The following is an 11,600-nucleotide window of genomic DNA, read 5'->3' as shown; positions in this document are numbered from 1 at the left end:
TATTCATCCACGTGATACCATGTAAAACGGTACAAGACATTAGGAAAATATGAAATACGGATGTGCCGTCACATTACATTGATAAAAATAAATTAGTAGCCTATCCTTGCCTCTTTTTTGAATAAATAAATCAAATAGTGTAAAATGCATTTCAGAGAAAGTTTTTCTCAATCTTTTCCACTGGCCAAATGGTATTTTTTAATTATATTTTAATGGAAACAGATTGGCCTTGTTGTGCATTATTTGCGCGAAAATATTTTCTCAGACAATCTGCTATTATCACTATAAATATATAGTTCTAAAAATCTTAAATATAAAATAATAGCAGAGACTATACCACAACTGTAACTGTAATGGCACTGAGAAACGATATTGCTGGAATCATAAACGATTTATTTTCCAGCTGATGAACGATACAAACAAAAACATTGACAATCAGAATCCATTCTGCTTTAAAGAGCTCGAGCATACAACAAAACTGCTAAATAAATTAAATTAATTCCATTAAATGCTCTCATGATGGGAACTCCTAAAAGGTCATATTAAACAACCATTTGAGGTTATACATCAAACATTTTCTTCTAGGTGTAGGCTACAACTTGTTCATTTCAAACTTACTTTAGCCAAACATCTTTTTTCACTTGAATGTTTACGCAAGGTGACTTCTAAATTCCACAGTAGGGTAGATTAGAAGCAGGATTGATCACTTCTATTTTATGCCTCACCATATGTTTCAGATGAGCCGCTGCTTAAGGTGTTAAAAGCCCAGTGCATTTGCAGATGGACAGCTGGACTGAACTGAAAATACAGCACAAACTTTATGCTAATTGACCGTTCGCAAAGACCCGCCCCCTTTAGTTACTGTTGCTATGTCCGACAAGCCACGCCGCGCTCACGCCACACAATGTTCTCACGCAGTGAAAAATACATCGAATTTGGTCATTTTTTAAAGAAATTTAAACAATTAATACCGTTTTGTGTCTGACGGATCGCTGTAGCCTCAGTTAAAGCTGCTCGTGAACCGATCATCTCTTCTTTCTAATTTATAGCATCAAATAAACATGAATGAACATAAGAGGGAATGTTGTTTTAACCGCGGAAAGACGTCAGTACGCACCGTTTTTCAAGTTCAAATCCTCCAACGTTAATCTATATCTAACTCTCCTGACTGCTTTGTTGGGGGGAAAATGGCGGATTTGGCGGATTATGATTAGTCAGATCGCCTGTCAATCAAACTCCCTGATCTGACTATGCGTGACGGTCTTGTAGGAGTAAGCAGTGTGGTCATTTTGAATTCACAACCTTAGCTAGTAAGAGACATTTATAAGAGGTATCACAATTTCAAACAATTCAGTTAGAAATGTAACAAATTATTCATTTCCAGAGAATTGTTAGTCTTAATATTGGAATGAAGATTAAAAAGGATGGTATCCTGGATTGTTTTATTGTTCTTTTTGAAAGCACTACAAACACACTTGGACTTTAACACCATAAAAATGAGTCAAGATTCAGTGAAGAGGAAAGGATGTATTTATTTCTATGCTGATTCACAAATTTTGTACTTCTACAAGACTTAAGGCACAACCAAAAATAGCTCAAGTGTCTTTGAACATAGAAGAGGGTCCCTACTCACAAACTGCTGGTAAAAGATAAAACGAGGTCAAGTTTAGAAGGACTTTAACCATGTCACCATTTTCATAAATCATGTGTTATTTGTTGATTTTTTTAAATGCCCACTGAAAAAAAAAATCAATGCATGAGTGAATGTGAATGAACTAAAAATAAATGTTACATAACCAACATATCAAGTACAAACTGTGGTCCTCTCCTGGTTGATGCAGTTGGTCTAAAAACAGACATTGATGAATAAAATACAAAATAAATAAAGTGCAGCTGCCAACTGACAGCAACACTTAAATATAAATACTGTAATCTTTACAAGAAAGTTAAAATTAAAAAAAAAAACAAAAAAAACTTTAAAAATATAACAGTTTTGTCCTACAACGGGTAAATACTTTGAAAATGTTCCACAAAAATAAGCACATCTGAATTCTGTACATTCCTCAAGAACATGCCCAATTTAAATAGACTAAACAAGATCCTCATTTGCATGTTATGCTTATGGGTTCGTCTGGTTGGATTTGTCTTAAATGCAGGACTTTTAATACAACCTTTAAAAATCCAGTGCGCTCTCAGGACCAGTTTAAAATGTAACAGTAGATGATAAAAGATAGTGCAAACCAACTATCCACATTAGCAAACACTGAATGCCACAAAGAAGCAAGCTGGTAATCTTCAGAATATGCTGGTGCCTTGCTCTGATGTGGAGTGTAGGCTATACGGACCAAAAATTTGGTGCCACATTACAAATAATTTAATCGGTTTTCGGAAGAACCTTTTGAGAACATATCCTGACATCTATTAGCAAGCAAGGCAGTGTTTGACCAAAAATCCAGATACAAGTGCTATATCTGAACTGCAGAGCAAGGTCTGAAAGCGGTCCTCACAACCACACTCGAAGCGCATACACCACAACATTAAACATACGTCCATGAGTCCTACTGGGGAATCTGTGTCATATTATCTATTGTTCTAATATCTTCACAGAGAGGATTCAGGCTCTACTACCACACCGTTTGGTTCAGTCACCGCTTTGGAAGCGTTCTCCAACTCTATCGAGTCCAACTCGACAACCTTTTTATCATCAGATTTTGTTGTTGCTTCCGGTTCGGCGGCTTTCTTCCCATTCTCACTAGCACCACCTCCATTGTCTTGGTCATCCTTTGGTGATTTGTTGAGCTCTTCCATCTCTGTCTCGGTAATGGCCATCTCCATCTTGGCTGGAGGGTCAGGCTCTTGGGGCTTCATTTTGATGAAGAGCAAGTTACAGATGAAGAGCACAAGGGCAGAGAGGACCACTTCACACCCAGCCAGCAGGAAGACATACATGTAGTTCTTTGTGGCGTCCAGAAGGCGACCTGTAAAATGAAACAAGAGAACAATGATATGTACTTCCCATATGGCGGCCATGACAGGCCATCGGGGCAAACGTGCCCATGACCTATGAACAGCAGCTGTCATTGTTGGGACACCTATAACAATCCATTTGCTCTTTGTTTGTCTAAATCCTAATAAGGAGGAACCATATGGTATTGTAATAATAGGTCTTTGCAACACTAAACAAAAGGTCTTTTTTTACCATTGGCATAGAGAATCTGTAGAGTTTTGCTAGGTAATCTGCAAACCGATATATATCAATTATCAAAAGTGCATAAAAGTTCAGTTTATTTAACGGTTCTTTTAGTTCTTTCAAAGTTGGAATTAAACAGAAGCAGCAAAATATTATCTTCCATACATGCATCTTAAAATGTAACCAATTATCAAAAAAAATAATTCATGCTTTTTATTTGCATGTTCTTAGCAAGTGATCAAAGAAAGCATGAGATTTAAAAGATAGTAATTCAAACAGTTCTGATTCTGAATAAGACTAGTTGTAAATGTACTCCTGTAAATACATTATTTTAGTTGATTAAAATGCTTATCCTATGACTTGTATCCTTTTTCTTTAACAGCACAGAAACTACAGAAGACAGAAAGTGAACTGCAGAACTGACCTGCTCCAGGTGGTCCCACCAACACCGCAACGGCTTCGACCAACAGCACCAAGCCGATGGCACTGGAGAACTTCTCTGTTCCCACAATGGCCATCAACACTTCAAACTGTAAGGCTCCAACCATGCCATAAGAGATACCGAAGAAGATGCAGAACACCACGAGAGATGCATAGTCTTTGGCCATGGACCCGACAAGATCAGTGACTCCATTGAAGATCATAGCGAAACTGAAGAGGTAAACGCATCGTGGCCTCACCCACTTGAGCCCAGCGATGATGCCGCACGTGGGCCTGGCGAAGATGTCAATGAACCCCAGTATGGTGAGCAACAAGGCAGACTTGGTGTCCTCATTGCCCAGTTCCTTGGCATAGCTTACCACAAACACAGGAGGCACAAAAAGACCAAGCACCATAATGGCCGCGGCCACCGTGTAAATCACAAAGCCGCAATCTTTAAAGACGGAGAAGTCAAGAAGCTTGGCCTTTGGTTTGGGTTTCGTTTCTTTTTCGTCCACCTCGCTTGTTTTCTTTGGTGCTTTCAAGGGCCTCATGAGGGCTCCACATGCACAGCAGTTCAGGAGAATTCCTCCAAGTATGAGGAAGCCTCCACGCCAACCATAATTGTATTGAAGAATCTGACCAAGAGGAGATAAACAGCACAGAGCCACAGGACTTCCAGCTGCAGCCAGGCCGTTGGCCAAGGGCCTTTTCACACTGAAATATCGGTTCAGCATGATGAGAGATGGCTGAAAGTTCAGAGAAAGACCCAAACCTGGAGGACAGCAAATTTGAGAGTGTTAATGTGTCAAATTTAAGAGTGTTAATATGTTGAAATTATGTCATTTCACAAAACAGTGCTCACCTGTTATGACTCCTACGCAGAGATAGATGTGAATGATGCTGGTTGCAAAGGATGCCATGATCATACCCAACGAGGCAAAAAGGCCCCCGACCATCATCACAGGGCGACATCCATAACGGTTCACTAGGATGCTGCATAGAGGCCCTGCAACAAGCAAACCACCGTTAGCATCCAGGATATATAAAAAAATTAAATATAAAAAAGACCAGGAACACTTAGCATCGCACATAACTCTTCTAGATGTACAAGCTGATTTTGCGACTCTTTACTAAAAGTGAAGAGTTTTCATACTTTTTTAAACCAATGACTCACAAATATGAGGATCCCCTGCGAAGTACCCTCTTCTTAAACTATAAAAGGCACCTATGAATTTTATTATGTATAAAACCCCATTTTTATTATTTGAGGGAAAAAATAACAGAAAATACTAAAATTTAATTTACATTATACTAATTTAATTTTTCTTTCCAAAAAAATACAAGTGTATATACGTATACACACAGTTACTGTTACAGCAATATAAAATTCAGTGAAGTAAAGAAAAAAAATAAGTGTTTACAAACTGCATTTCCCCTTACAAAATGTTCCACAGACTACCCAGTTTTGAAAACCCCTCTACTAGAGCCATGTAATATTCTCAATCTGTGGACATCCCTACCTGAGCCATAAAGCATTGCAAGAAGAATGGAGGAGATCCAAGCGCAGTCACTGTAGCCCACGCCAAACTCCCGGATAAGCTCTTTGAAGAAGACGCTGACCGCTTTGGGAAATGCGTAGGAGAAACCAGTAATGACGAAGCAGCCGAAGAGGACAGCCCAACCCCATCCTCCATCAGGTGCCTTGACCCCGGTGTTTCCAGTGTCAACAACCGCTCCACCCATGATGATCAGTACACCTCAGGTCTCAGCTGCAACAAAAAGTGCATGGATGTTGCTTAATTTTACAGTAAAATATTTCATCTGATTGGTCACAACATGACTTTAAACATAAATTAACTATGCTCATGGATCATTAATGCTCAACCACCAAAATCATGCCTCAGTCACTGAATATTCCTGTACAGCAAGATCTGTTCAGTTAGTCTGGCACACTGGATTCACACCCTTCCTCATTCATGTTCTTGCCAAGAGTTGCTTTCGTAATTCTGGGTACAACGTTTTAAATGTAATGCTCACCAGTATCTTAAAAAAAAAAAAAAAACAGCATCACAAGGATTTTTATCTTATTTTAGATCAGAGAGTAAAATATGATGCTTATAACAGAGTTTCTCAATCCTGATCCCTGGACCACCACCAACACTACACATTTTTTCTGTGTGTAGCCTACCTTATTTTACACCCGATGAGTTGAATTATGGGTGTTGTCCTAAGTGAAGTTCAAAATGTGTAATGTTGGGGGTGCTCCAGGATCAGAATTGGCAAACACTTCTCTAACCTACTATGCAATGTGTGCCCTTTCAAATGTCTCTCAACAGCAAGAGCTGCCAAGCAGCTGTTGACGGTTAACCAAATTCCGTTATCTTATTTGTGATCTTGTTTGTCTCATTTCTAGACATAAGCCATGTATAAAATAAAATGGCAACTTGATTTGAACAAATAGATATCCTACACACACATACAGTACCAGTCAAAAGTTTGGAAACATTACTATTTTTAATGTTTTTGAAAGAAGTCTCTTACGCTCATCAAGCCTGCAGTTAAAAAAAAAAAAGTAATAATATGAAATATTATTACAATTTAAAATAATGGTTCTCTTTAATATACTTTAAAATGTAATTTATTTTTGTGATGCAAAGCTGAATTTTCATCAGCAAGTACTCCAGTCTTTGGTGTCTTATGATCCTTCAGAAATCATTCTAATATGCTGATTTATGATCAATGTTGGAAACAGTTGTGCTGCTTAATATTTTTTTTATAACCGGAGATACTTTTTTCAGGATTATTTGATGAATAAAAAGTTAAAGAGAACTGTATTTATTTAGAATAGAAATATTTTGTAACAATATACACTACCGTTCAAAAGTTTGGGAACAATAACTTTTTTTTTAAGAAATTAGTACTTTAATTCAACAAGGATGCGTTAAATTGATAAAAGGTGATGGTAACGATTTATATTGTTAGAAATGTCTTTATTTTGAATAAATGCTGTTTTTATGAATAAATGCTGTTAAGGTTGTACTCAATGAATCCTGAAAAAAGTATTCCAAAAAAAAAAAAACATTAAACAGCACAACTGTTTCCATCATTGATAATAACTGAGTATCAAATCATCATATTAGAATGATTTCTGAAGGATCATAAGACACCAAAGACTGGAGTACTTGCTGATGAAAATTCAGCTTTGCATCACAAAAATAAAATTACATTTTAAAATATATTAAAAAAAGAGAACCATTATTTTAAATTGTAATAATATTTCATAATATTACGTTTTTTTTTTTAACTGCAGGCTTGATGACCATAAGAGACTTCTTTCAAAAACATTAAAAATAGTAATGTTTCCAAACTTTTGACTGGTACTGTATATACATATACACACACACACACACACATACATATATATGACGATGCAATGTGGAATTTAGCACATTCGTCTATAAAAAGCAATGACAGAATGGTACGCCACCTTTTCTTGACCTTGCTAAAGGGCACGACTGCTCCCATTGACTCTTTAAACCAGGGGTGTCCAAAGTCCAGCCGGAGGAGCTATTAAATTGTGGCCCGCCAATCGTGCAGTTTTACAATGTCAACACAAGGTGACAGCACTAGATTTTTGGCCACGTGTAGCAGTGAACCGTGAGTGACAACAATTGATAACTGATGAGTGCTTCCATTTCTGTTGTAGGCCTATATGAGAAAAAATTAAAAAGGCACAAAAAGCGGAACAACAGCGCTACTCATTTGAATCGCGACGCACGGATCATTACATCAGCCCAAAAGACAGCGCAGCGCGAGCTTAGAACAAATGCGCTTAGGCCGGGTGCACACTGTGCGATTTATAATAGTCCTTTACGATTGTTGCTTGTCAGACTGTACGAACATGATCCTCGCTGTAAGCTATGTCACACTAAGATCGCAGTTGTCATTGATGTCAGGCTGTAAGCCTACGACAGACAGTCAAGAGTCAAGACGCGTTAAAACGGAGGCACGCAAGAAAACTTGAGTTTTACATAGGCTAATCAATCTGTCTTGAAAAACGAAGACAATTTGACTGTCGTCGTTTAAGTCACACTGCAGGACTGTAGTTAAATCTTCGGACACTGGCAGAATTTCGTCTGATGTCAAATTTGATCGCAACGGTTTCTAAGTTTCTAACGACCAGAAAATTCAGATTTTAGCCTAGGATCAGAGGATTCGTTTAGGATTTGCAAAATTAGTCTCAGCCGGCCAAAATCGCATGCTTTTAGGCTACTCGCTAAACAGTGATAAGAGTTCGAGTTTGCAACAGAGGTCTCAGATACAAATCGCAAATGTCTTGGTGATTTAAACTAGTTTAAAGGCAGATGAAACAGTGCTTGACATTCTCAACAACAATGACGCAGAAAACATGAGAAATTGTGCGACAAAAATCCAGTCAGAAGACTTTTAAATCCATAAAATCACCAACATTTACCATGGATTTACTGTAGTAGGCAATGTAGGCAATTTATATCGAATTATTATATTATTAGCCTCATGTATTACAGGAGTAATGAAATATAGGCCAAATTACAGACATTTGTTATAGTTTGTTTATAGACTAAACAGCATAAAGTAATTCTAGATACCATAATTACTTTTTACCATGGTAGTGTGGTTACCTGTGGTTGTCATAATCTAAATGCGTGATACCAGAAGACCAATTAATTTTAATAAGAGTGGAGTTCTAAATAAATTAATTACAGTTATTAGTTTGTTTTAATGAAAATAAGTGTACATCTGCATCCCAACTCAAGCTACTGTATCCACAACATTGAATATGGTCCAAACCCCTGCACTAAACTAAAAGTGACTGATTAATGCATGCTCAATAATACTCATTTAAAAGAGGAAACCTGTTCCTCTGTTGGTACAGCATTGAAATCAATATGTAAACTCTGAAACTAGTGATCGAAATGCCAAAATCAACTATATATGGTATTGTAAAATATACTTTATACGCATAATTAACCAAGAGAAAAGCATAAACAGCTCAAACATAAACACCATTAAACAACCTAAGGCATCTTATCAATGTAAGTAGAAGTGCTTTTAAATGCATTAAGAAAAAAGAAAAGAAAAAGGGCTGCGCAACACGTTACACAGTGGAAATTAGTTGATCAAGAGCTATGATGTAGAAGAGCTACATTAGGTAAAAGTAAGACATGCAACCAATGTACTGTATGTGCAACCTACCTCACCTAAGGCCCCTGAAAACTGATTCTCTCCCTCTGATCTTAAGCTCCCACATATCTAGCCTACATAACCTAGGGGGCTGGCTGGAGGTGGGGACTGAGAGGGGAAAACCTCTGTACCCAACCAGAGCCATGATATCCAACCTAAATTAAGACCCTGACATTTCCCCATGTGATACTGATTGCAATGACCAGAATCGCAGTTAAGAGTAACTTGTGTTGTCTATTCTCATTTTACATAGAATTGTATACAGAATGTGTAGTTGGGATTTAAATTATATTTGGTTAGGAGGAATTTTGTAGGGCTAGGATGCATTTTAGAAAGTCTTTTGAATTGTTTGAAGCAGGGCACAGCTGGCACTTTGCTAATTATGGACTCTTCTTGTCATGTCCAAACTAATTAGTGAAACAGGCTGATTCTAATCTGTCAGTCACAATGAAATGACATGAAGACTACTGATTATTTTGATTTCTGTATATCGAGGTCTATGTGTGGCACCACTCCTAATTAAGAGGATGATTTCAGTTTTATATTTATGAATGATTATGGATATAGTGATATGGTTAGGTATTCTGAGAAGCTAATTAAGGAAGGTCTATATTACGTATGCCTTCATCGTGACGTGACGTGTACACAAATACAGGCACTAGTAAGGACCCTGGCTCACTAAACACATATCTTTTTGATATTATGTGTTATGGTGTGTAAACGCATTGTTCTGTTACATATCAGCGTTTAAGCTGAATATTAATTATAAATTTTTACTAGATGTGTTCACTACCTGTCTAGCGTTGTGTGTAATAAAAAACGGTTTGTCTTCAAAGCTTCTATTCTGTGTCATTATATTTATTGAATTGGCTTGTACGTTTTATGTTTCGTGTTTCAGAAATGTGATGTAATTTCATAGTGTAAGGGAGCATAGTGAGCATTGATGCTCCCTGGTTTTCTCCCTTTGTTCTGGCGCAATATGGCTGCCGTCGCATCATCTAGATGCTGCAAATTGGTGGTGGTTGAGGAGATTCCCCACTTTTATGTAGCATTATATAAATGTAACAAATTATTATTAAGTTAGGTCATAAAAAATTGGAATTAAATGCAGCCCCTGACTACTGAACTATGGATCTAATTTAGACACACCCATCTATGACCTTCCAGGTCCTTCCTCCTCCTACCTCCACCTATAGGTAATTCATGGTTATTAAAATTACATCATAAACTTAGTTGTAGATGCCCCAAGACCTGAAATGAGATGTGCCATATAAAGAAATTAAGGTTTGAATCCCGCTCAAATGATATATAATAGCTTTTAATAGTAACATAATTTATTTTTTCCTTAAAAATATCGATTGCTTGAGGTGGTAACCATGGCAACAATAGGCTGCTCGAGTATACTTTGGCTTATTTCAGGATGGGACACAGATAGATACAGTCATTATTTGGCAGTTCGTTATAGATTTAAGTACATACAAAAATACAATAATTTGGAGTTTTAGAGGTTAGCTAACCGTTCAAAACAAATTCCGAAATACGTACCTTTATAAAATCGTCTCTCCAGGGTGTCCGTGTACAATTCGAACACTGAATAATTATATTAACTAATAGGCGATTCTGTGTTTACATTTTTGTATGAAGAGCATCTGATGCGCCACAGCTCTGGTCTACGTGCTAAACGTGACTTCTATAACGTTATGCTATCTCTCTCTCCTCCACCACCAATAAGCGCTGGCACCGCCGGCACAGGGCATAAAGTAAAGCCACAGGTATACCATCCTATATAAAAATTCTCTCTTAAACCATTTGTAGCACCATTGCAACCACAACTACTCGAAGATTACACTGCATTACACTCATATCAGAAGATCACATATGACAATTGTATCGGTATGTGGATTATTTACGACATCTTAGGAATGTTATTAGAAATTATATTCTATAACACGGCGTACCCTATATTTTCAACGACAAATAGATACAAGAGTATTCTTTATGTTAACCTGTTACTTCTCATCAGTCTATCTCCATAGCAGCCCACCGGCATTCAGCATCCCCCACTGCCCGACGCACGCGCAAAATCACCCAATCAGTATCACAGGACACAATGTTGACATATTTTAAGTCGTCAGTCCTCATATACATACCTTAACGATACTCTGTGGTTATTCTCTGACGATGCCCCTCTGGCACCAGGATCTCACGTTCGCACGGCACGCATCTTTAGAAGAAGCTATTGAATGAGATCTGCTCATCTGACTGTAGTGCCTGTCACAAGTGAATCACTCGAGTCACGCTGTCTGACGTGCAGCCAATGGTGAGGCTGTGTGAGTGCCCTACGTGCGTTTCCCCACTGCTCTCCTTCTCCCTCTCATCCCTATTCAAACCATGTGCACAGGGGATTTAAAGGGGATTTACGTACCTAACCTTCATAGATGAAGCATCGACTGTGTTTCTCATTATTATGATAGCTGGGTGCTGCTGAACAAAAAAATATTAGCCTATTTTGCAGTTTTCCCCTCACACGTTTTTTTTTTTTAATAATTCAAGAAAGGAAACATCCCTGCTTTGAATAGCTACATTAACATACAATGAAAAGGAAAGGAAAGGAGGAGGGGGGAGGGGAGGGGAGGGGAGGGGAGGGGGAGGGGGAGGGGGGGCCCTGAGTTTACGAGATTTTACAATAAGGGAAATATCAGCGATGACACTGGCAAAGTCTTGAGAAATTTGTTTTTGTGAATAAAAAGCCTGGCATATACAT

General features: G+C 37.8%; 1 protein-coding gene across 6 annotated transcripts; it reads right to left on the bottom strand.

Moving 5' to 3' along the window:
- Positions 1-1,512: 1,512 nt before the first annotated feature.
- On the bottom strand, positions 1,513-11,305 carry slc16a3b (solute carrier family 16 member 3b). Of its 6 annotated transcripts, none has more exons than XM_081392955.1 (5): positions 10,987-11,305; positions 5,134-5,382; positions 4,476-4,619; positions 3,615-4,385; positions 1,513-2,978 (listed from the first exon to the last, which is right to left on the bottom strand). In XM_081392955.1, the coding sequence occupies exons 2-5, from the start codon at positions 5,354-5,356 to the stop codon at positions 2,602-2,604; spliced, it is 1,515 nt and encodes a 504-aa protein (XP_081249081.1). In that variant the 5' UTR covers positions 5,357-5,382; positions 10,987-11,305; the 3' UTR covers positions 1,513-2,601. The 6 variants fall into 6 exon arrangements, with proteins under 6 accessions (XP_081249081.1, XP_081249085.1, XP_081249083.1 ...); XM_081392959.1 differs by lacking the exon at positions 10,987-11,305 and adding an exon at positions 10,382-10,933; XM_081392957.1 differs by lacking the exon at positions 10,987-11,305 and adding an exon at positions 7,101-9,503.
- Between the last annotated feature and the right edge of the window lie 295 nt (positions 11,306-11,600).

This window comes from Scardinius erythrophthalmus (genome assembly GCF_964197995.2).
Source record: "Scardinius erythrophthalmus genome assembly, chromosome: 18".
NCBI lineage: Eukaryota > Metazoa > Chordata > Actinopteri > Cypriniformes > Leuciscidae > Scardinius > Scardinius erythrophthalmus.
The sequence above is the reverse complement of the archived record's forward strand: the minus strand, read 5'-3'. Positions and strand labels throughout refer to the sequence as shown.

Bases quoted from the DNA above. Each gene is read 5' to 3' on its own strand.
- slc16a3b (XM_081392955.1), bottom strand. From the start codon at position 5,356: ATGGGTGGAGCGGTTGTTGACACTGGAAACACCGGGGTCAAGGCACCT. The intron at 4,386-4,475 runs GTGAGCACTGTT...GCTGTCCTCCAG, and splicing joins CTGCGTAGGAGTCATAACAG to GTTTGGGTCTTTCTCTGAAC. The intron at 2,979-3,614 runs GTCAGTTCTGCA...TTCATTTTACAG, and splicing joins GGTGGGACCACCTGGAGCAG to GTCGCCTTCTGGACGCCACA.